Source organism: Budorcas taxicolor, chromosome 3, assembly GCF_023091745.1.
Source record: "Budorcas taxicolor isolate Tak-1 chromosome 3, Takin1.1, whole genome shotgun sequence".
Taxonomy (NCBI): domain Eukaryota; kingdom Metazoa; phylum Chordata; class Mammalia; order Artiodactyla; family Bovidae; genus Budorcas; species Budorcas taxicolor.
This window is the reverse complement of record NC_068912.1, coordinates 101,277,535-101,304,121: the sequence shown is the minus strand read 5'-3', so window position 1 is coordinate 101,304,121 and position 26,587 is coordinate 101,277,535. Positions and strand designations below refer to the sequence as shown.

Sequence of the window (26,587 nt, the reverse complement as noted above, 5' to 3'; positions counted from 1 at the left end):
TATAAAGTCTGACAATACACTTGCTTCTATCTAGTAGGTAGAAAAGGATGAATACAAGGAATTGTGAGTAAGCAAACCAGAGCTCACAAAAGTAGAAATTACATCAAGAACCAAAGGACTGATCCACGTAGGAAGTATAGAAAGAGGATTCAATGATTAATCTGTACCAATGATTGCTTTAATACAAAAAGCACCTAGAAAGACATTTCAATGCTATAGTTCAAAATAATAAATTAACCAAATGTTCTGAAAAAGAGAGCTAAAAGTACAAACTACATTACTAAAATCCTATGAATGAACATTCTAGGTGGCTCTATTAATAATAATCAGATACTAATAAACCATACATAGCTTCTAATAATTGTAACAGACCATGTCAATATATAAAGATAGGACAATGGGTTATATAATGCTGGCTAAGAAAAATCTAAAGGACACATCATTCCAGGGGGAAAAAACACATTATAGGAAAAACTAAAACCTATATAAAAGTACGCTCTAACAAAGTTTTTTGGTCATAAGTTCAGTTATTAAAAGTAGCCCAGTCATAGTATGAATGATTCAGCTGAAATACTCTGGGAAAAGTAGTCATGAACTATGCCTTAACTAAAAATCAACAATAAGCCAAAAACCCAAATTCTATAACCCTGGCTGGAGTAGAGTATTATTCCTTTTCTTTTGGATCTGGTAAGATTACTATAACTCTCTGAAAATTAAAAAAATAGCCCACTACTGGAATCCGGGGAAATATCAAGATATGTTGTAATCCCAAGACAAAACATGGTTAATGACTGTTTTGTTTACTGGCTATTTTGGGTTCGTGTTGGCTCAGCTAAAGAATTTGTCTGCAATGTGGGAGACGGTTCAATTCCCGGGTTGAAAGAACCCTTTGAGAAGGGAAAGGCTACCCACTCCAGTATTCTGGCCTGGAGAATTCCATGAACTGTATAGTCCATGGGGTTGCAAAGAGTCAGACAAGACTGAGCAACTTTCAGGGTCATTGGAGTATTCAAGAGAATCAACCATTCTAGCGGTGCCACGCGGAGACGCTCTGCACCCGTGCGAACATGGCGCTGCGCGTGGTGCGGAGTGTGTGGGCCATCTTGCGCCTGCGCACCATCTCGGCACCCAGTGCACCCTGCTTGCTGCGGCCCTGGGGACTGTGGGCGGGTACCATCTGGGCGCTGTAAACCGGCCCTGCTCTCCTGTTGGTGCGGAAATTCACAGAAAAACATGAATGTGTAACAACAGAAAACGGTGTTGGAATAGTGGGAATCAGCAATTTTGCACAGCAAGCTTTGGGAGATGTTGTTTACTGTAGTCTGCCTGAAGTTGAAACGAAGTTGAACAAACTGGAGGAGTTTGGTGCTTTGGAAAGTGTGAAAGCTGCTAGTGAACTCTATCCTCCTCTATAAGGAGAAGTAACTGAAATTAATAAAGCTCTAGCAGAAATCCAGGACTTGTCAACAAGTCTTGTTATGAAGATGGTTGGCTGATCATTCAGTAACCCTTCAGAACTAGATGAACTAATGAGTGAAGAAGCATATGAGAAATACATAAAATCTATTGAGGAGTGAAAATGGAACCCCTAAATAAACTACTTTGAAACAACTTAAAAAAAAAAAGAATCAACCATTCTAAATGTGCAATAGTAATCTTAATTGCTTAAAGATATCTAACTTTTCATTGGATTTTAATTATTTTTTAAAATGATTTTAAATTAGATTTTTTTGTTTCTCAGGTATATGTATTCAGTTACACAATGCAAACAGTTCTGAGTGCTCCTCTCTGTAGACAAAAGCCTCTTGGATAATACAGAATCCAATCAATAGTTATAAGCTTCTTTACCCCTAGCACAGTGCCTACAGCACAGTCAGTTTTCAATAAATATCTGTTTTTAAGTGAAAGCATGAATGATAATTATAAGAAGTTGACAAATAAATCAAACTCCACCCTCCTTACCTGCTTTTTTTTTCCCCTTTTGACCTGGAACTGGTTCTAAGCTTTCTTGACCTTTTCTCATTAACATGGCAAGTGATGCATCATGAGCTCTGAATAGGTCCACAACCTCATGTAAGGCAACATCTGTTATCAGATCACAGCTCAGGACCAATACATCTGTCTGTCAAAGGAGAAGAGGAAAAGTCAGTATCACAAGGGGCGAAGGATCACACAAAATCATCACAGGATAAACTCACAATGTCTCTCTCAGAAGCACACACAAACTGGACACTTGTCCTCAGACCTTTTTCACAGTGGTGGCATAGGTAAAATAAATAGGGTTGTTCTAGCTGAACTGTGTTGGAGGAGGGTCTGGAAGTCCTACCTCCCCTTTGTGTGTGCCTTACTGCTGCTGTCCCTGAGGCACCTCTGGAATCCTGGGCTCTAAGGAAGAGAGTATGAAAACCATCACATTGTCTATTTCTGTGACTATGGAGTTAATGATCTTAAAATTTATATGTCTCTTTACAGTTTAAAAGGTGCTTTCACACAGTCTGATTATCCAATAAGATTGTGAAATGCTTTATTTTAAAGCAGTCACTTTGCTATAATACTAGGAAATAAATAATAGGATGAATATATTATAATGTGCCCCTCTTTGGGAAAACAGTCAAGCTAATAAACCATTATACTACAACCTTGGGTATGTATAAAAGCATTCATTTAATCCTCATAACAATACAAATTCTGCTATTTTAAAAAAGTCTGAAAAACACTGGACTACATTATTTAGGTTAAAGAATAAAGTGACTATCTAGAGAAATTTTTTTAAGTGGCTCCAACTTTTCTAAGATTTTAATTTAAAATCAAGATTCTTGCTTTGGGGGAAAATAGATAATTTCAACTTACATTCTAGGAAAAAGAATCACACTTGCTCAGAAAGTGAGACTCAACCATCAGAATGCCTTATCTTACTGCCTGTAATTTCTTATTCCAAATACAGAATCTGTACTAGGACCATCATTTCTTTTTCTACATAAAACTCATTATTTATAACGTAAACAATTCCTTTTGAAGGCTTCAGGTTTAAGAGGTCAAATTTGGATTTTTTTCTTTTTCTACTCTTCTACTTATTAAGGCTCTCTTAGTTCTTTCTGGATCTTAACTGAGCTTAAAAAAAAAAGTTCCTATAAACATCTTCTTTTTAGGAAAAAAAATTCCTAAGCCTGCAACTCACCATCCAGGAACCGTCAAACATTAACAAATCAGCCCACATACATGCAAGCTAGGGAAAAAATAGCCTGCAGAATCCCACTTCTTGTTAACAGTACTTAGAAAGGCAGGAAGCATGGGCCGTTACTAAAGACATTTCACTAGAGCCGCACAGAAGTTACCCCATCTCATTACAATGAAAATAACAGTTTGTTGAAGAAAAAAAATCCTTTCTATTTTTCTAAGTTTCTCTAATAAGATGACTGATTTCTGCAAGCTGACTGTTCCACAATAAATTAAGTTATTAACTGTACTCCAAAGTGAAGAAAATGACCCCAATGCAGATGCTTCTGAAGTGGTGACAATGCTGTCCTGGAAAATTAATGCTGTTATCATTGAATATCTGCAGAAAACAAACCTCTCAGCATAATGAATGCCAAACAACTCCTGCATAATTGTGAACAGTCTGCAGCCTCATTTTCCTCTCTGCTTTTAGATGACTTTTTGCTAAACTGAATGCGAAATCCCCAAGGAGCACAAGAAACAGAGCCCTCCTCCTAGTGTCTGGTTGCCATCTGTTCTCAATGTGAAATGAAAGGATTCAGTCTGAAAGGGCAGAACCTGGGATACAGATGGAGGTGCTATTCCGTCAGGCCCTCTTCCTGCCTGTTCCCAAAGAATGCACCACTCTCACTGAGACCAAACACATTCTTGTTCTCTTTGCAACTGCATTTCCAAAGGAAAGTCTTTGCTGACTGATCAATGTACTTTGTTTCCAAGGCTAGAAATCCTGGAAGAAGAAACTAAAGTCTAAAAGGAAAATGAAATCATCCTTATATCTTTTGAATACTGTTCATTTTTGTTTAATAAAAGTTATAATTGTAAGAAAATAAATGACTATTGTTTTAATTTTTATTCTAAAAATGTAAAGGCCATTCTAGAAATGCAAATGTTCTTCTACTAACTGGAACCCACAGAGAGAAAGAGGAAAAACTCTTAAAAAGAGCCAGAAGTATTTCTGATCACGTGTGACCACAAACCATGAATAAACATAGACTGTTTGGACTGTGAAGCAACTGTGTATCTGAAATGCAATTAACTTGAAAGTTCCTGGGAGACATCAACCCTCAGTTGCCTGGTGTTCTTTTCTAACATCAGAGTATGTGTCATCTGCAGAGACCAACTGGCATCTCCACAGACCTCCCTATTCACTATTCTATCAGTCCTCAGTAAGCTTTACCCAAGCCTGCTCCTGTAAAGGAACGAGGGCAACATCAAGGGTGAAAAGTACAGTTCTAAAGGACAGTAAATGTGTGCATTTTTGACCAAGTGGAAACATACAAGGTCTTCAAGGGAAGGTAGAAGATAGCACTTTAGTGTTCAAGATACCTCAGAATTCAAAACTTGAACTGCTGCCAATTAGTCTTGGCTAAAGCAAACAAAAAGAGCTTAGAAAACCCAATTACCAAGCCACGGCAAAGTCCTGAAATCTGTCATTATAAGAACATTTTCAATCAAGCCAAAACCACTGAGTAAAACTAGAAGAAAAAAACAAAACCGGATGTATGCATGTGTGGTGATAATGGTAGGGTAGGAGGTGGGAAGAGCTACTGGGAATAGCCTCTTTTCTTTTCCTGGCAGCTGTTCCATGATAGATTGTTATAAGTAACACAATCTGGCAAACAATTTCCTACAGCAAGGAGAAAGAAAAACACACTTACTCCTCTGGAAAAAAACTGTCAGGGTAAAGTAACTACCATGCTTTTACCCACTCAGCACTTCCACAAACAATGACTATGATCCAAATCACCACCCAATACCCACCCCTGCCAATAAGGAACTAATGAATTCAGCTATTTGGTGCAACTGTGAATTGTCACAATTTACATTTTTCTATGTGGTCCAGTTCCAATCCAATCTCCAAGAGTAGTTTGGTGCTTTAATAACTCAGTTCAGTTCAGTTTAGTCGCTCAGTCATGTCCGACTCTTTGTAACCCCATGGACTGCAGCACACCAGGCTTCCCTGTCCATTAACAAATTTTGGAGCTTGCTCAAACAAACTCATGTCCATCGAGTCCGGTGGTGCCATCCAACCGTCTCATCTTTTGTTGCTCCCTTCTCCTCCTGCCTTCAATCTTTAATAATTACCCATGGCTAACTGCAATAGAGATCTCACTATGCTCAATTTTCATTGAAACTGCCTGGAAAAGATTCACAGTCATCAGTCCCCAAAGTGCTCACCAAAGGGCCAGCTGCCATTTTATTTTTTACTCTGGTTGGACAAGCAGGTGCAGGAAGGAATGACCAACTTAGTAATGTAAATAAGAAATGTGACAATCCTTAGGCTTTCAACTAAATATCCTTCCTCTGTTCCTTAACTTAATCACAGTATCACCACCTTCCAGGATCTGAAGTCAGAAAGCTGGCCAGAGCCTAGGATTGAAGTCCTCTTTCTCCGGCCAAGTTCCCCTACCCCATCCCCATATTTCACTGGCCCCAAGTCTTCCTCTTTTATTTCCATTGTCCTGATTTAGGCCTCAAAATATTTTTCCAGTATCTTAATTGGTCTCTCTCACTGCAATTTTCCCATATTCTAATCTGTACTCCAATTTCCACTGCTTCAGTTTCAGTTTTCAGTTTAGTAGCTCAGTCATGTCCAACTCTTTGTGACCCCATGGGCTGCAACACGCCAGGCCTCCCTGTCCATCACCAACTCCGAGAGTCTACCCAAACTCCTGTCCATTGAGTTGGTGATGCCATCTAACCATCTCATCCTCTGTCATCCCCTTGTCCTCCTGCCCTTAATCTTTCCCAGCACCAGGGTCTTTTCAAATGAGTCAGCTCTTTGCATCTGGTGGCCAAAGTATTGGAGTTTCAGCTTCAACATCAGTCCTTCCAATCAACACCCAGGACTGATCTTCTTTAGGATGAACTGGTTGGGTCTCCTTGCAGTACAAGGGACTCTCAAGAGTCTTCTCCAACACCACAGTTCAAAAGCATCAATTCTTCGGTGCTCAGCTTTCTTTACAGTCCAACTCTCACATCCATACATGACTACCAGAAAAACCATAGCCTTGACTAGATGGACCTTTGTTGGCAAAGTAATGTCTCCATTTTCCTTTTTTAATATGCTGTCTAGGTTGGTCACAACTTTCCTTCCAAGGAATAAGGGTCTTTTAATTTAATGGCTGCAGTCACCATCTGCAGTGATTTTGGAACCCCCCAAAATAAAGTCAGCCACTGTTTCCACTGTTTCCCCATCTATTGGTCATGAAGTGATGGGACCAGATGTCATGATCTTAGCTTTCTGAATGTGGAACTTTAAGCCAACTTTTTCACTCTCCTCTTTCACTTTCATCAGGTGGCTCTCTAGTTCTTCTTCACTTTCTGCCATAAGGGTGGTGTCATCTGCATATACTCCCAGCAATCCTGATTCCAGCTTATGCTTCATCCAGCCCAGCATTTCTCATGATGTACTATACATATAAGTTAAATAAGCAGGGTGACAATATATAGCCTTGACGTACTCCTTTTCCTTTTTGGAACCAGTCTGTTGTTCCATGTCCAGTTCTAACTGTTGCTTCCTGATGCATATAGATTTCTCAAGAGGTAGGTCAGGTGGACTGGTACTTCCACCTCTAAGAATTTTCCATAGTTTATTGTGATCCACGCAGTCAAAGGCTTTGGCATAGTCAATAAAGCAGAAATAGATGTTTTTCTGGAACTCTCTTGCTTTTTCCATGATCCAGCGGATGTTGGCAATTTGATCTCTGGTTCCTCTGCCTTTTCTAAAACCAGCTTGAACATCTGAAAGTTCACGGTTCACGTATTGCTGAAGCCTGGCTTGGAGAATTTTGAGCATTACTTACTAGCGTGTGAGATGAGTGCAATTGTGCGGTAGTTTGAGCATTCTTTGCATTGCCTTTCTTTGGGATTGCAATGAAAACTGACCTTTTCCAGTCCTGTGGCCACTGCTGAGTTTTCCAAATTTGCTGGCATATTGAGTGCAGCACTTTCACAGCATCATCTTTTAGGATTTGAAACAGCTGAACTAGAATTCCATCACCTCCATGAGTTTTGTTTGTAGTGATGCTTTCTAAGGCCCACTTGACTTCACATTCCAGGATGTCTGGCTCTAGGTAAGTGATCACACCATCGTGATTATCTTGGTGGTGAAGATCTTTTTTGTACAGTTCTTCTGTGAATTCTTGCCCTAAAGTAGTATTCTCCAAACAACAAGATAAATACTTATCCATTTATTCTCACTTAAATTTATTTAAAAACACACAAATCACTATAAATGATAGAATATACTCTTTCTATAACATATAAAAAAACAGATACTTTTAAAAGAAGAAATAAAATTAAAAGAACTAGTTGCTGTGTTTAGTCTCTAAGTCATGTCCGACTCTTGGCAACCCCATGGACTGCAGCATACCAGGCTTCCTTGTTCTTCACCATCTCCTGGAGTTTGCTCAAATTCATGTCCGTTGTATCAGTGATGCCATCCAACCATCTCATCCTCTATCATCCCCTTCTCCCCCTGCCTTCAATCTTTCCCAGCATCAGGGTCTTTTTCAATGAGCTGGTTCTTCACATCAGATGGCCAAAGTAGTGGAGCTTCAAGTTCAGCATCAGTCCTTTAATGAATATTCAGGGTTGATTTCCTTTAGGATTGTCTGGTTTGATCTCCTTGCTGTCCAAGGGACTCTCAAGTCTTCTCCAGCATCACTTCGCAAAAGCATCAATTCTTCGGCACTCATCCTCTTTATGGTGCAACTCTCACATCTGTACATGACTAACTAGAAAAACCATGGCTTTGACTATATAGGCCTTTGTCGGCAAAGTGATGTCTCTGCTTTTCAATATGCTGTCTAGGTTTGTTATCTCTTTTCTTCCAAAGAGCAAGCATCTTTTAATTTCATGGCTACAGTCACCGTCTGCAGTGACTTTAGAGCCCAAGAAAATAAGAACTAGAGATTCTAATATTTTCCTCTGGGACTCCATCCTGCACACCCTCTGGCTCTGAGAACACTCTATTTTGGAGATCATCACTCTACAGGATTAAGTTCAAATTCCTTACCATGACATTCAGTTCAGTTCAGTTCAGTTCAGTCACTCAGTCGTGTCCGACTCTTTGCAACCCCATGAATTGCAGCACGCCAGGCCTCCCTGTCCATCATCATCTCCCAGAGTTCACTCAAACTCACGTCCATTGAGTCGGTGATGCCATCCAGCCATCTCATCCTCTGTCATCCCCTTTTCCTCCTGCCCCCAATCCCTCCCAGCATCAGAATCTTTTCTTCAAAATGTGACTCCACCTACCTAATTAGTCAGCCTCTCTCCCACAATCCCCCCTCCACACAGTTAATGTTAATTTGCTAGAGTAAACTGCCAAGAATGCTTTCCCAATTCTCTTTCCACCGCATCAAGATTCAGGTCATAGTTACTGGAAAACAAAGAGTCAATATATTGTCTCATCTAGACATAAGGTCTTTTCCGATCCATTACTGACCTTAAATCACTAAGCTGTTTTTTCTCCATCTAGATTTTGATCTTCATAAGGAGCTCTTATATCTTTGTATCCTCAGAATTCAACCTGCTACTAGCAAACAAAAGCATCAGTAAATACTGGCAATCTTCTTGTTACTTCCTTCTCCTTGTTTAAACTGACTCAAAGATTAGAACATCCAATTTTAGATGTTTAGAAACAGCATACTTTCTGACAGAGCTGAGTGTCCTCTGTAGAACTTGTGACTATTTGGAGTTAGGGCAGGGATCACAGAGGTAACTTGGCAGCTTCCTGAAGCAATGAGGTAGGGGACAAATCTGCTGCCTCCAAAGAAAAGGCAGAGATGTCTGAAAGGAAAGAAATCAAATGCCATTGTCCTGGACAGCATGGCTAGAGGGTGATATGCCAGATTTATAATTTTTAAATGCAGGTTCAACATTTACAGTTATAATAATTTTAGCTCATTCACCTTTCTACAGTAAGTTTTCCTCTTCAGGTTAAGAACAAATGGAAGAATTCTACTTATCTTTCCTATGCGAAGCTAAAAACTAACTGAGAATGTGTTAATTTCTGTTAAATGAGTTCTACATAAGAATGCTGACTACATCTCTTCCAGGATTTAGATATCTATAATTTAATTTTAATCTCCAAATGTACTGATATTAATAGAGAAATAACAAAGGCTTTTTATTTTCTCAAATCAAACTTTCACTTTGAAATTATCTATTATTCTGAATTTATAATAAATAACTTCATTCTTTTTCTTTGTGTCAGATACACATATGCCACAGGATAAATGTATCACTGCTCCATTTCAAGACCACAGAGTATGCTCTTACAATTACATTACATATTTTCTGCCTGTAACTTGAATATTAATTTTACCCTGAAGTATATGACATAGAAAGTGTCCAGTTTACTTAGAAACCTAAAAGTTTGGAAGAAGATCAGCAGAGGGTTGTGAAAGAAGAGCATTTATAACAATATGAGAAACAAACAACTGTCAAGTTTAAACAAACAACAAAAAAAAGAAACTAAAATCAGAATTTTATCATCCCTAAAAAGTAACTTCTAAGATTAGACATGTTTACTTTTCCTATTAATTACACATGTGACTCTGAATAAGTCATTCCCTCTTTGAGCCTCAGTTTCCTCATTTATAATATAAAAGCCTGCACCAACTTTGAAGCCCTTCATGGCACAAAACTGTATGATTACCAGGGTCAAGCTATTATCAATTCTTTATCTAGAGCCATATTCAGGGCTCAGTGGCATTAATAATAGTGGCGACCTTAAAGTTCACTTTGGGAATCTTCATGAAAGATTAAATCATGTTAAATGTAATTTTGAGGCTCACTAAATTTAATTAAACTTGAAAACTTTCTGTACAACATGGGGAATACAATAAGTATTTATAATAACTATAGAGTATAACCTTTAAAAACTGTGAATCACTATGTGTGTGGTGCGTTCAGTCATTGTGTCCCACTCTTTGCAACCCCATGACTGCAGCACACGAGATTTCCCTGTCCTGTACTATCTCCTGGAGTTTGCTCAAATTCATGTCCATTGAGGTGGTGATGCTATCTAACCAACTGTATGCCTATAACCTATACAATATTTATATCAATTGAAATATACTCAATTAAAATAAAAAGCTTGAATTAATTCCAAAGTAATAATCCATGTATGGCAATTCTCAGTTAATCAGAGAAGTCAATTAGGCACAAAAATCCATAACAAGCTAACCATTCTGGTTAAAGAGATGTTACCATTCAAGTTCATTCATTAAAACGTGTTTCTGAAAACCTTTTTAGCAATAGCCTGATGAATCACATACTTTTAGAATTCTGATCCATAAAGATTCCAGTTTGGAAACTAATTACAGTCTACTGCTACCATTATCAGTTCAGTTGGTTCTCTAAGGCTATGTTATCTCTAAGTTGACGGCAAAAACAAGTAACTTAAAATTGGACAGCATTTTACCATTTACAAAGCTTTTAAATATATTTGAATTTAATTCCAAATTCACATAATTCTAAAATGTCAAAATAGTTAAACTCATTTTATAGACAAAAAGTAGGCTCAGAAATACTATGTGATCTGCCCCTTTGCCATCATATTGCCTTCCAAAATACACACCCCCCCAAAAAAAAAAAATAGTTGGTGCTAAATGAATCTACTTCTTTATACATACCTATGTTACATTTAAATTCGGTCAGGCATCTTGCTGCTACTGCTGCTACTGCTAAGTCGCTTCAGTAGTGTCCGACTCTGTGCAACCCCATAGACGGCAGCCTACCAGGCTCCCCCATCCCTAGGATTCTCCAGGCAAGAACACTGGAGTGGGTTGCCATTTCCTTCTTCAATGCATGAAAGTGAAAAGTGAAAGTGAAGTCGCTCAGTCGTGTCCGACTCTTCGCTACCCTATGGACTGTAGCCTACCAGGCTCCTCCGTCCATGGGATTTACCAAGCAGGAGTACTGGAGTGGGGTGCCATTGCCTCTTGCTACTTAACACTAAATCACAGCTGATAAAAAAACTAGTTGAGTTCAGTTCAGTCGCTCAGTCATGTCCGACTCTTTGCAACCCCATGAAATCGGAGCACGCCAGGCCTCCCTGTCCATCACCAACTCCCAGAGTTCACTCAGACTCATGTCCATCGATGCCATCCAGCCATCTCATCCTCTGTCGTCCCCTTCTCCTCCTGCTCCCAATCCCTCCCAGCATCAGAGTCTTTTCCAATGAGTCAACTCTTCGCATGAGGTGGCCAAAGTACTGGAGTTTCAGCTTTAGCATCTTTCCTTCCAAAGAAATCCCAGGGCTGATCTCCTTCAGAATGGACTGGTTGGATCTCCTTGCAGTCCAAGGGACTCTCAAGAGTCTTCTCCAACACCACACTTCGAAAGCATCAATTCTCCGGCGCTCAGCCTTCTTCACAGTCCAACTCTCACATCCATACATGACGACTGACTGGAAAAACCATAACCTTGACTAGACGGACCTTAGTCAGCAAAGTATTGTCTCTGCTTTTGAATATGCTATCTAGGTTGGTCATAACTTTTCTTCCAAGGAGTAAGCGTCTTTTAATTTCATGGCTGCAGTCACCATCTACAGTGATTTTGGAGCCCCCCAAACTAAAGTCTGACACTGTTTCCACTGTTTCCCCATCCATTTCCCATGAAGTGATGGGACCAGATGCTATGATCTTAGTTTTCTGAATGTTGAGCTTTAAGCCAACTTTTTCCCTCTCCACTTTCACTTTCATCAAGAGGCTTTTTAGTTCCTCTTCACTTTCTGCCATAATGGTGGTGTCATCTGCATATCTGAGGTTATTGATATTTCTTCTGGCAATCTTGATTCCAGCCGGTGTTTCTTCCAGTCCAGCGTTTCTCAAGATAGGTTAAATTACAAGATACTTGAAAACTGTAAAGTACTGTATGATTGTAAGACTTGGCTTTTATTGAAATTAAGAAATCTGTGATCATTTTGTAATGTATAAAAATATCAAATCATTATGTCATACAACATGAAACTAATATAATACTGTAAGTCAATTAATGATACTTAAATAAAAAATTAATAAACTGCTCATAATAATGACCTCCAAATCATAGGATGTAAATAATACAACTGTCACTGTTCAGGTCACATTTCTGAACATAACATTTTAAAAGAGACTGACAAATCAGAGACATCAAAGGAAGTTACAGGGATGCTGATGGGTCTGAAAATCGAGACCTAGCAATCCTTAAACAGGAGAAGAGAAGAACTTAGGGATCCCTCATGCCACATGTTGGGGCCAAAAAAACAAAACACAACAAGAGGAGCACTGATGAGTTCAACATTACTGAAACGTTCTAGTATCTAGAACCTCATGAGAAATACCCATTGGAGGCTTTCAAACAAAGCATAGCATAATCTCCATGGGAAATAGTCACGAAACGATTCTTGTGAAGGGTAAAAGACGAGATTAGATGTCTTTATAAACCTTTTCTAATTCTAAGGTCCTAAGAATCTACCACTCATAATTATAAAAGCACCAAAGGAATTTTTAGGACGTTTTGTCTGTTTTGCATACTGTCCTCCAACCAAAGGGCCCAGAGGGAAGTAGGCAAACTCCTTACACATTACCATTTCCAGCCTGTTTCTCTCACTCCATTATCCCAGTTCATGACATGAAGCAAATGACAACAGACAAAATCATGTATTCCTCCATGTTGCAGCTATGGAACTCCCTTGTCAGCTCTTCTTCTTCAGATATTATGAAAGTTTTAAAGTAAAGATGATAGATTGAAAAAGCACAACTACAATTTCCTTTCTCAAAATATCAATGAAATAGTAGTAATAAGATTTTTAAAATGGGCACAACCACACAAAAAACAGGAAAATGGGAGAGGAGACAACATTGAAAAAAATGACTCCAGTCAGTTGTAGGAAAACTGAGAAAAGTTTTCTACAAACTCAGTTTATACCAGACTCCCCAAAGGGCTCAGAAACTGATATGAGTATATAGCTAGGAAGGGAGAAGTTAAAATTTAACAGGTCCTTTGAAAGATCCCTCTTTTCTATTCTGCAATCCAACTACTGCATGGGTCTCACCGTGGCAGATGGCTGAAGAGAATAAAATAGAGGATATCTGGACTGGGGTAGCATAATCACAACTGGCAGCAGGGAGAGGGGATGTACCTTAGAGAAAAGCAGGGATTTTAAAAAGAAAGCATACAGGATTCTCAGACACCCAATTCCCCTCCCTGCCCCAACCCTAGTCCTGACCCTCACGTCTTCACCTTTCAGGCAGCAGAATTTAATAGTTCTCTCTGGGAAATTTGACTAGTCTAAGAGGAAAAAACCTAAAAATACAAATATAAGAGATTCTCCTGAAACACCCCAACCACATTATCATATTACCCTACAGTGAAGCTCACAGTCAACATACCCCATCCACACATAAAACTTGAGAAAAAGATAAAGAAATGGAAGATATAAGAGAATAGATAAGAAAACTAGAGTACCAGTCTAAGAGATTCATTATCAGAATAGTAGGTTTCCAGAAAAAAAGAATAGGGGAAAAAAAACACATAAGAATCATCAATAAAATGATTTTTTAAAGGTCCCCTAAACTGAAGGACATGAAAATCCAAGTTGAACAGTTTCACTGAGAGGAGCGCTCGCCTGGATAAAACAGATTCACATGAAAGTACATCATCGTGAAATTTCAGAACGTTCAGGACAAAGAGAAGATGATACAAATTTCCAGAGAAATAGGTGATCAGATTTATAAGGTTAGTAATGATAAAACTTTAAGACTTAACAACACTGGAAGGTAAAGACAATGGATCAAAGTCTTCAAAATTCTTAAGGATCAGCTTTTCAACTGAGAATTCTATACCTTGTCAAACTTATCAATCAAGTATGAGGGTAGAATAAGGAGATTTTTCAGGCTGGCAAAATCTCAAAAAAAATTAGCTCCAAAACAAATTTTGTCAGGAAGCGCTAGTAAGTTTTTCAGAAAACAAGGGGAGTACAAGAAAAAGGAAAAAAAGGATTCCAGGAAACTGAAGAAAAGAGGCAAAGTAAATCCTCATGATGATGAAGGGAAATGACAGAATGATAGCTGAGCACCAGGCATGGAAGGCAATCACTACTACTCTGGGAGAGACTTCTTTAGGAAGATGAAATTGATAGAACAGCAAAAGAGTCTAAATATCTTAGATGGTTAGACAACTAGTAAAAAGGTTGGGGTTACTCAGTAAGTGCATAGAAGGACTTCCTTGGTGGTCCAGCAGTTAAAGACTCTGCACTCCCAAAGCAAGGGGAATGGCAGGGAAGATCTGGCATGCCCCATGGTGTGGCAAAAGAAAGTTCATAGAAAATGAAGCCTGGGAAACGACAAGCTATGATAATTACCCTTCAAGCAAAAAAGAAATGATGTGGTAAAGGAAAAAAACTGTAGATGACTACAAGGCTCAACAGTATACATGGTCAAACTACACAGTCAAATAAACACTAAATATTTATCTTCTAAAATTACAATATAACTATGTTGTTGTTGTTGTTGTTGTTTAGTCTCTAAGTCACGTCTGAATCTTTTGTGACCCCATGGTTCCTCTGTCCATGGGATTTCCCAGGCAAGAATACTGGAGTGGATTGCCGTTTCCTTCTGCAGGGATCTTTCTGACCCAGGAACCCACGCTTCCTGCATTGGCAAGCGGTTTCTTTACCACTGAGCCACTAGGGAAGCCCATAACTATATCAGAAGGAGCAAAATCCTCATGCTTCATAGCAGGGAATCAATAAACAGTGTCTATAATCGAAAGTAACAATTTAAGCATGTTATCTAGAGATACATGGGTGAATACCAAAATAAGTAGCTAAAAGAAGAGGATGTGATTACCTTTATGGAAAAGGCTATGAGAAGAGGCAGGCAGGGCACTAATATTTTTAGGAATAAACTCTGAGCTAGAAATACTAAGTATTTTTTTGAAAGACTTTAAAACTATCTTCCTTTCATTCCTTCTTTTATCACCTCAGTAATATGTCAACATCCTCATTGTTAGGGTTCCTTGACCTCACTTCTGATTATTTTTTTCTCCACTTCACTCAACCATTTTGTCATACTCTATTCCTTGGCACTACCAATAATTGCACTATCTCTAACGTCTCATTTTAAAATATCCTATTAATTAAAAAAACATACATATATTGAATCCCTAATGTGACCAGGTGTATTATTTTCCTACTTTCATTAGATACCTTTCTCTGAAAGAAGAGAGGTAAGCAAGATGCCAACCCTACCCACCAGGAGCTCACAATCCAGTGGGAAAAGGAGTCATGTAACCAAAATTAAAGTACTGTATGGTAAGTACTGTAATGTGGGTACCTACAGTGTTCTGGGTTAGACCTTGTTTTACTACAGAAAGAAGTCAAACATGAAAACTACTAAAGTCAGGTGATGAGAGGTAGCAAAGGTTCTGGATTCCACATGGTACCCACATGTATTATGCAATGTGAAAATTTAATATGCTCTTAAGTATTTTTTTTACAGTAAAGTTTTCATAAAATTTGTTTTGAAGTTAATAGTCCTCATTCTTTTTTCAAATTAATTTTTATTGGAGTGCAGTTGCTTTACAATGTTGTGTAATTTCTGCTATATAGCAAAGTGAATCAGCTATACATATACATATATCCTCTTTTTTGGATTTCCTTTGAAAGTCTGTATTCTTTTCACTATGCTACCCTACCCCTCCAATAAAATAAAATAACCCTCCCTCTGGGATAACTTGCTTGGGACAGAGGCCTAGCAACGTCAGTAAACTTAAGGCTTGGTGGGAACTTACAGATGTAAATAAAGTGAACGCCAAGCAGCCAGTGTTATGATCCCTCTGGTCTACAATCATTGAATCTCATCCACTCACACTTAGGCTCACATAAACATCTGTGTCTATATTAAAGGAGTAAGAAGCTTGTCCCAAATGTTTACGAAAAGCTTACCTCTGTCTGTTATTCATTAACAAATACTGAACATCTTCTCTGGGCCTCTCTGAGAGGTTCAGATATGGTTCTTATTCCACAGTCTAGTGAAGGGAGATGATGCTATAACAGATAATTTAAATTCTCTCTATGATTACAGAAAAATGGCAGCTAATCCAGTCTTAGAAATAGAAAGCTAGGGAAAGCTTGTTGGAGAGGATGATACCTAAGGTAAGAGCTGAAAAAAGGTTGGGTAGCTACAGGCTACTTCAAATGAACTCTGCTCATGCTGACAGAATGCTTACTGACTTCCCACAGATTGTACACATGGGTCCATTTCACTGGTCAGGCTATGGTTACCTTATGATTCAGAGCAGGATAGGTGGTCCTGCCAAGAGTTTCAAAAAACCTAAGCCATGTGGGCTACTTGTCACCCAAGGTATCGAGAGCTTATGATGACACCCTGGGCTTTCTATCATAATCCTTATTATCACAGTTCCCTCCTACCCTACAGCCCTCATTCCATGAAAGTTTTCCAGTAGAAGGAAAGAGACTCAAAGGAATCAAGCTCACACAGAACTTGAAAGTTTTTTCTGGCTACTGAATGTGGTACAGGGCTGCAAAATCCTATCCTATAGACCAGAGTTCCAACAAGGATAAGATGAAAACATTTCAAGCTTGTGAATACATATACTAAATTACTACAGTCAAAAGAAAAGCTCCATCGAGATTTCCCAGAGCAGGGGTGGGAAATGGGAAAAAATGTTCAAAATTCTCTCAATTAACTTTTTAACTTGTTTCTGTTATAACTCCTGGGCTTTTCACTATGCCACCAGTAGGTTCAGCAAAGGCATATTCGGGGATATACTGAGGCCCTCCCAGGCAACCTCAGCCCACCAAAGCAGTCATAAGAAGGAAAGTTGCCATTTAAAAGTCTTCAGGCAAGTTGGGGCCAAGTTCTCAGATGTTACCCTGTACTCATTCTTTTCAAGAAGATAAAAATCTGCCAAAAACAAATCCCTGGGCAAAATGAAAGGTTCCAGGAAAGAATGACAGAGATTTATAATTTATTACAGACATCAAACACTCAACTGAAAACAACTTGCACTTAGCTTTTTGAACATCTAAAAATAGCACATACGCTCAATCTTTCTAATAAGCTGTCTCTCCAATGGGGATTTCATCAGCATAGTTTGTTCTTTGTTGTAGCATGCTAGGTGTTTCATAAGACATATAACAATAGTTCTTTTTTGACATCAAAGGACTTAAATAGCTTAACCTCTAACTACTGTGTTGGTATCATTATCCCTATTTTCTTGGTTGTGAAACTGAGGCAGAGGGTAAATGAGGCTTGCCTGAGGCCACAGAAAGATTCTTGTCTAGATTAAATAGAAAATTATCAGCTCCACAATCTCTAAATTAAAGGAAGCCATGAGATCTGCAATATAAGTGCTTTAACCACAGGTTACAGAACATCACTGTGGATTTAGTCTGCTGAGGCCTCTCAAATATACTTCACTAACCTGTTCTCAAAACATGTACCTAAGGAATGGTGGCATTGTTTCTAAAGCACAAAAATGGCACCAAAGCCTAATTACTTCAGACAATCAGACGAGCATCTAATGTAAGTCAGGCTCAATGTCCAAGGACTCAGCCAGCTTTGCTTTATGTGGTGATCACAGACTGAATCCTTACTTCCTGCACAAGAGACAGTGCTCCTCCTGCGCAAGAAGAGCCAGGCTTCTTGCTCATATGGCTCTAAACAGGACAGAAAATTTCCCTACAACACTGGGTCTCCCTCCACTTTAGAAAGATATCAAGGAACAAAAGCAGCACTCTTGGAAGACAACATAGTTCCCTGAGTCTCGGTAGGAGATTTGCTAATTTTTAATGTTTTACATAAAAATATTTAAGAGTTCTACACTAAATCGCATACTTTAAAAGAGTTCTATATATAAAAATAACTATCAACCACACAAAAAGAAGAGGAAAATATAATTCTGAAAAATACCAGACCACTGAACTTGTTCTAAAGCCAAAAGTCTAAAGTAGACTTTTGGACTACATGATAAAGTAAAAAAAGCATGGGCATCTGAAATGCACAAATGCATCTCAAAATCCAGGACTGGGTTCTAGCTCTGGCTCAGCACCTAACCAGGGATGGGATTTGGAGCAGGTTATTTAAGCTCTCTGAGTATGAGGTTTCTCAACTGCACAACAGAGTAATACCATCTACCTATCAAGGTGGCTGTAGGGATCAGAAACACAGGCTAGACACACACAATAAATATGAAAGATTTCCTTTGCAATCTTCAGAGAAAATGTTCTAGGTAACGCCACAGAAAATGAAACTTACATCCTGATATTTAGCCAATAAATTAACTCCCTACTTTAGAGTAGTCTCTAAGAACAGAAGTAAATTAATTAATTTCTCAAATGTACTCATTTATAAAGCTTTAGCCAATTTAATTATCCCTAAAAGTGCTCAACTGGCTGCAGAGAGAGATCTTGTGTGAATAATCAGCTGTTAATACAAAGCAGGTCGCTGTTGCTTCTCACTTTCATCTTTCATCTACTTTTCTGTTCTCTTCCAAATTGTTCAACTTAAAAATAAAAGATCAAATTAATCTTAAATGGATATAATTCAGGCTGCCATCCAGAAAGAGTGACAAGGCTGGCTTAAAACTCAACATTAAAAAAACTAAGATCATGACATCCAGTCCCATTGCTTCATGGCAAACAGAAGGGGGAAAACTGGAAACAGTGACATATTTTATCTTTTTGGGCTCCAAAATTAATACAGACAGTAACTGCAGCCATGAAATTAAAAGATGCTTGCTCTTTGGAAGGAAAGCTATGACAAATCTAGACAGCATATTTAAAAAGCAGAGACATCACCTTGCCAACAAAGGTCTGTATAGTCAAAGCTATGGTTTTTCCAGTAGTGTATGGATGTGACAGTTGGACCATCAAGAAGTGCCGAACACCAAAAAATTGATGCTTTTGAATTGTGGTGCAGTCCCTTGAACTGCAAGATCAAATCAGTCAATCCTAAAGGAAATCAACCCTGAATATTCATTGGAAAGACTGATACTGAAGCTGAAGTTCCAATACTTTGGCCATCTGATGCAAAGAGCATCACATGGGAAAGACCCTGATGCTGGGAAAGACTGAAGGCAGGAGGAGAAGGGGGTGACAGAGGATGAGATGATTGTATAGTATGACTGGCTCTATGGACATGAGTATGAGAAACTTCTGAGATATAGTGAAGGACAGGGAAGTCTGGTGCTGCAGTCCACGGGTCACAGAGTCAGACATGACTCAGTGACTGAACAACAGCAACCCAGAAAGAAAAAAAAGAGTACCAATTGAGTTATTTAATTGATAAGTTTTATTTTTTAGGACATCTCAAAAAAACATAGACTTGAGTATAAGTTTTAAAGGTATATATGCTCAACACTGGGTGAGGCCTTAAGATTACACAACTTGGAGGTAAAAATACCCCCTCATATCTCATCTCTAGTAATTCCTCCTTCATACTAGTAACATCTACATTTCCTCATCTCCACACCATCACAAATTCCTATTCTTCCTACAAGAATCAATTAGAAAGCGTCAATAAGCAGAGCTAAGCAGTTTCCTCTGGAGGCCGCACAGTACTGTAACTCTGTGCTCAGTTGCCCAGTCGTGTCTGATTGTTTGGGAACCCAGGGACTGTAGCCTGTCAGGCTTCTCTGCCCATGGGATTTCCCTGGAAAGAATACTGGAGTGAGTTGCCCTTTCCTCCTCCAGGGGGTCTTCCAGACCCAGGGATCAAACTTGTGTCTCCTGCATCCCCTGCACTGGCAGGCGGATTCTTTACCACTGAGCCACTTGGGAATCCCACCATGTTCTTAACCCACTCTAGTACTGCACTCTCAAATAAAAGTTCAATTTCCGAGGAGATAAGTGCCATCTGACTGTACCCAGCAGATATGATTCTATTAATCCCTCAATTAGTCAATGCACTTAGGGGACGGCAATTGCAACCCACTCCAGTACTCTTGCCTGGCAAATCCCATGGACAGAGAAGCCTGGTAGGCTGTAGTTCATGGGGTTGCTAGGAGTCGGACACGACTAAGCGACTTACTTTCATGCATTGGAGAGGGAAATGGCAACCCACTCCAGTATTCTTGCCTGGAGGATCCCAGGGATGGGGAAGCCTGGTGGGCTGCTGTCTGTCGTCTATGGGGTCACACAGAGTCGGACATGACTGAAGCAACTTAGCAGTAGACTTTGGCACCTAATGTACAGTCTTTCTTTCCACCTGAAGTGTAGGAAAGTTATTCAACCTCTATGAGCCCTACTTTCCTCACCTGTAAAATGGGAACAAAGATTCAGTTTATATATACATGTATATATATAAAATATTCTTAAGATGTATTTCTATATTAATTCAGTTCATATATATATATATATTCTTAAGATTCTTTTCCATTACAGGCTATTACAAGATCTTGAAAAAAATGCAAAAACAAAAAATATGATTCAGGAAAAGTACACTTAGCTATAAGGGGTCTTTTGTGATTCCATACGAATTTTAGGATTTTTTTTTAATTTCTGTAAACAATGTTACTGGATCTTTGACAGTGATGGCATTGAATCTGTAGGCTGCTTTGGTTAGTGTGGACACTTTAACAATATTAATTTTTCTAATTCATAAATATGGGATATCTTTGCAAAAAAAAAAACAAAAGAAAAAATGGAGATAAAGACAACATACCTCAGAGTGTAGTTGGAGGATTAAATTAAATAATGCATATTAAGTGTATAGCACGGAGGCTTCTAGTGTTGGAAATCTCATGGACTAGGAACCCAAAAACAATTACAAATACCTAAAAATTATGGATAAGGTACAAACAAAAAATTACTCCAAATGTATTCAAATTTATGAGAAAGAATAGGAAAATACCAAGTACCAGAATTGAAGAAGGAAATGAAAACTACGTTGAAAATTTTGCTGTTATTGCTGAGTTGCTAAGGTGTGTCCAGCTCTTTTGAGACTCCATGGACTGTTGCCTGCCAGGCTCCTCTGTCCATGGGATTTCCTAGGCAAGAATACTGGAGTGGGCTGCCATTTCCTTCACCAGGGTATGTTCCTGATCCAGGGATCAAACCCACGTCTCCTGCATTGGCAGGCAGGTTCTTTACCACTGAGCCACCAGTTACACTGGGCCAAAAGATGTAGTTTGAAGCTGGTATGAAAGCATGAAAGCTGGGAGTCTGAACTGAGATTCTGCATAAATGGGACCTCAGTGAAATGGTAAATTTGGAGGAAAAAAATATCCACCTGTAGCACAGGGAGTCCATCAAGGACGTTTGTCTGTTTGCTCCTGGGACAAAAAATTCTGAGAGAATATTATTTCTAACCTAGAATTCTATGTAAAGATAAGTTATCATTCAAGAGTAAGGATGGAATAAACATTTTTAAACATGCACTTCTCAAAATATTTACCTTCCATGTTCTCTTTAAAAAGCCAATAATGACTGGGTTCCTTTGAAATGGGAGAGTAAACCAAGAAAGAATAAAATGTGAGATCTAGGAACCAGGGTATCCAACACGGGAGAGAAAAGGGAATTCACAGAATGATAGTGAAAAGAAGTCCCAAAATGACAGATCTGCAGCAGGCTAGAGCAATGAGTAAAAATTTCAAGAGAGAATAGATGGCTTCCAGGAGGACAGTCTCAAAAGAAAAAAAAATGATGGACTGAATACCTAAATTGTTTAAACAAATTGACATCTTTTCATTCCTTTTAAAGGATCTGAGGATGAATTAGTGATAGAAACAAAAAACTAAGCAACTTTAAAAGGGAGGCAATTAATAGCTCTAAGAAAAACAAGTCATTGTATTTAAGAAAGGAACTTGGAACAGTTGACAGAACTTTTGGAAGAGTTGATAGAACTTTTCTTCTTTATCTTGATATGTATTTCAATATATATCTGTATCTTCCATATCTATATCAAAACTCAGTATACAACACACACACTACTATATATAAGATAGATAACCAACATGGACCTATGGTGTAGCACAGGGAACTCTACTCAATATTCTATGATAACCTCTATGGGGCAGGGGGGAGTCTGAAGCGGAATGGATGTGTGTAATTGGGTCACTTATTTGTATGCGTGAAGCTAACACAACATTGTAGATCAACTATTTTCCAATAAAATTAAAAAAAAAAACTTAGTATACCAAAAAAGGTAGTTTTATGTATGTAATTTATACTTCCATAAACCTGATTTTTTAAAAAAAATCAAACTGTACTTTTAAAATGGGTGTATTTTATTATATACAAATTATAACTCAATAAAGTTGATTTATTAAAAAGGGAAATATAGGGACTTCCCTGGTGGTTTAGTGGCTAAGAGTTGGTGATCCCAATGCAGGGAACCTGGGTTTGATCCCTGGTCAGGGAACTAGATCCCACATGGTACAACTAAAGGTCTTGTATGCTGCAACTAAGACCCAAAGCAGCCAAATAAATAAATGTTAAAAAAAAAAAAAAAAGGGGGAAACGTAACACTAGTACACTATATAACTCAGCTGTAAATAAATCCCTCATAATTGATTTAATAAAAATTTTGATGCTACTATATTGGGAAATTAGGAAAGAGGGAGCTTATGTACATGGAGAAGGGCAGACAAGGTGCTAAATGAGTCAAATCCTTACTTTCCATAGTGGAATTACAATAGATAATATCTAAAACTTAAAGAAAACAGCAGTATAAATATGGTACTTAGAAATATTGAGGGCATTATCAGAAGGAAAAAAAGAAGAGCTGAAAGCAGTTGCTTCTGAAGAGTAAGAATAATAAACAAGGAAGGACAATGCAGGAGACCCTTGTTATTTACTCAAAGTCTTGTAACTATTTGACTCTTTAAATTATATATATATGTATATTATTTGCATATACAATATATATACTAACAAAAAGAGAACATGAAAACACAATCTAGGAACAAACCTAAAAAAAGATAAATAAGATTTTTATGAAGAAAATCATAAAACTTTACTGGGATATATTTTAAATGACTAAAATAAATGGAGAAATTCTAAGTGAATTAGAGCCTGAAATGTAAGAAGCAAGATTAAACTTTTATATGAAATTTTAAGAAAATCTCTTTTAAGATGTTAAAATAGGGATTAATTTCTAAAGCAAAAACCAGAAATCACAAACCATAAAAGAAAAACTGAAAAATCAATTTCAATAAAATTTAAAAGCTTCTATTTCTTCTAGAGCCCAGACTGTAGTCCATAAACATGTTCCACAAAAAGAAACCATCTGGGCTGTTTTTTTAACCACTTTATTAAGACTGACATCATAATCAAAATCAAGGCTTTTAAAATAAATATCTGATTTCATTTCTGAATATAAAGCAATATGAAGTAAACACATGAAGTATTATTGTCAAAAAAAGTTGACACTGAATCTAATTAAAATTTAGATCCAAACTCCAGTTTACAAGAAAATACTGAAAAAGAGAAGGAAGTTAGCCAATGTTCACTGCAGCATATATACGACTGCCAAGATATGCAAACAACCTGTGTCCACGGACAAATGAATGGATAAATAAAATGTGGTATATGCATACAATGGAATATTATTCAGCCATTAAAAATAGTGAAATCTTGGCATTTGCAACAACATGGATGGAACTTAAAAGCATATGCTAACTGAAATAAGTCAAACAGAGAAAGACAAACACCATACAATCTCACCTACACATGGAATCTAAAAACAAATATACAACAACAAAGCCAAGTTTATAGTTACAAAGAACAGACTAGTAGTTGCCAGAGGTCAGTGGTGGGAGGTAAGCGAAATAGGCAAAGGGAGCCAAAAGGTACAAACTTCCAGTTATAAAATAAGTAAGTCATGGAGATGCAATGTACAACTTGGTGACTACAGTTAATCACAGTGTACCGTCCCAGGTGGCGCTAGTGGTAAAGAACCTGCCTGCCAATGCAGGAGACATAAGAGATGTGGGTTCAATCCCCAGCTCAGGAAGATCCCTTGGAAGAGGGCATGGCAACCCACTCCAGTATTCTTGCCTGAAGAATTCCATGGACAGAGGAGCCTGGAGGGCTACGGTCCATAGGAGTGCAAAAAGTCAGACACAACTGAGCACGCCCACAAAGGAAGGGAAAGGCCATATACATATCTGAAATTTTTGTTCTTTAGTATACCGGTAGGTTGAAAATATTAATACATCTGTCTGCAGTCACCAGAAATAGTAGGACAAAGTTTGCTCAGACACAGGTAAGACTGAATCCTTCGTCAGTCTGATAAATATGAAATACTACTATGAAGAAAATATAAAATCTAAGTACTTTTATATTATCAGCACCAGTTATAAAAATGGAGCTCACTCACCCAGGGCCTGGGAGAATGAATGAGCCAATAATTATCTTTTGATAAGTCAAAGAAAGAGGTTTGGGCAGCTGAAATAAAAAGTGATAAGCCAGTGAATCAGTGAAATTGTATGATGAGATAAGGCAAAATGAAGTAGAGAAGAATGCCACAAGGATAAAACCAAATGAAATATGTTGAACGAATACAACATAGCAGATATGATGTCCACCTCCAATAATTGATAAGCATATACATTTAGCAAATGCAATGCAAATGACGAAGATGGTAAATTAAAATGGTAAAATACGTTTTAAACAAAGAAGTCAAATAAAGCTAATATACTACTGTGGTCTTTCTCTGAGAAAAGCAGAAACCACATGGGATAACCTCAGTAATATTTGAGAAACTCAGTGTGTAGGAAGTGGGTAAAAATAAAAGAACCAAAAGCTAATAAACTCAAAAGTCAAAGGTAATATTCTTTTCTACCAAAATCTTATTAAAAAAGAATCAATGTTTAGGAAGTCGCCTTTTAGGCTTCCCTGGTGGCTCAGATGGTAAAGCATCTGCCTGCAATGCGGGAGACCCAGGTTCAATCCCTGGGTCGGGAAGATCCCCTGGAGAAGGAAATGACAACCCACTCCAGCACTCTTGTCTGGAAAATTCCATGGATGGAGAAGCTTGGTAGGCTACAGTCCATGGGGTTGGTTGCAAAGAGTCAGAAATGACTGAGCGACTTCACTTTCTCACTTCTTTTTTGTGGGCAAAAGGGAAGAGATATAAATTGGCTCAAAGAAGCACTGCTTTTAAACCACAGCACAGCTGGAGGTATTACTTTCTCCCTTAAGGAGCTACTTGTCATCCCTTAGCAAACAACTGCCTCCTCAGGCTGTCTCAACTCTTCAACTGTTTATATGTATTTCCATTGCACTTCCTACAAGTTCATGTTGATCCCAAACAGACAGTTCTGAATTTTGGCTCGTTTGACTTTGTTCTTAATGGTTATTCAGGAGGCTACTTATGTTCCTCCACAGGTCAGTTCTGTTGCCTTCTACTTGAGGTCAGAATGCAAGCTGATGTGACGAAGCCAGGATTTCAGGAGTCACTGGTACAAGAGAAACCAAGCAGAGATAGCAAAGAGAACAGACACCTGTTAGTCAAAGTCACAACTTAAGAAAGCTCAGAGGTAGGATTATAGGTAAAGGATGCTGTGTAAATGATGTGGAAACAGGAGTAAGGAAGAAAAGAAATGAGACCATGAAGAATGAGTTAACGGAGAAGGCAATGGCACCCTACTCCCGTACTCTCGCCTGGAAAATCCCATGGACGGAGAAGCCTGGTAGGCTGCAGCCTATGGGGTCGTGAAGAGTCGAACACGACTGAGCGACTTCCCTTTCACTTTTCACTTTCATGCGTTGGAGAAGGAAATGGCAACCCACTCTAGTGTTCTTTCCTGGAGAATCCTAGGGACAGGGGAGCCTGGTGGGCTGCCATCTATGGGGTCACACAGAGTCAGACACAACTGAAGTGACTTAGCAGCAGCAGCAGAATGAGTTAATGAGATTCTGATCTCAGGGATAAGGAGGAGCCCTAAAATAAGAAGTGATCAAAACCATAAGAAGAGGTAGTAGCTTGGGAATAAAATGTCCTTTTGGTAGTTACTTTACTCTTTACCTCATGCCCTCTCCTATTTATTAACAGTTGCCCCTATTATTTCTCAAGCCTCTAAGGGTTATAGGAACTCATTTGCATGGATCTCCCAGGATCTCCAGTTCCAGGCTAGGGCAAAAATAACATTTCTAAGATTTATAGATTAGGGAATAGAGAGTCTAGTTTATACCTCCATACTAAACTTTTAGACAGTAACTAAAACAGCTCCTGGGAAGACCACTAAACACTCTAAGCTTCTTGGTAAACCTGGCATCTAACCCTGTAAAAGAACACAGTTCTCTTCTCATTATCCTAGTGAAATCCTCCATTTCTTCCTTAAATAAGAAACTGTACTCAAGAAAGCCACACACCCAACATGATAGTATTAGAGATCTCCCTTCTAT

At 38.4% G+C, this 26,587-nt stretch overlaps 1 protein-coding gene and 1 pseudogene across 1 annotated transcript in view; one reads left to right on the top strand and one right to left on the bottom strand.

Annotated features, from left to right (window-relative positions):
• EIF2B3 (eukaryotic translation initiation factor 2B subunit gamma) overlaps positions 1-26,587 on the bottom strand; it is a 118,953-nt gene that overhangs the window by 76,315 nt on the left and 16,051 nt on the right. Inside the window, exon 4 of the mRNA XM_052637884.1 lies at positions 1,963-2,122. Coding sequence (XP_052493844.1) covers positions 1,963-2,122 — 160 coding nt within the window. The remainder of the gene's footprint in view (positions 1-1,962; positions 2,123-26,587) is intronic.
• Positions 1,068-1,577, top strand: LOC128045395 (glycine cleavage system H protein, mitochondrial-like; annotated as a pseudogene).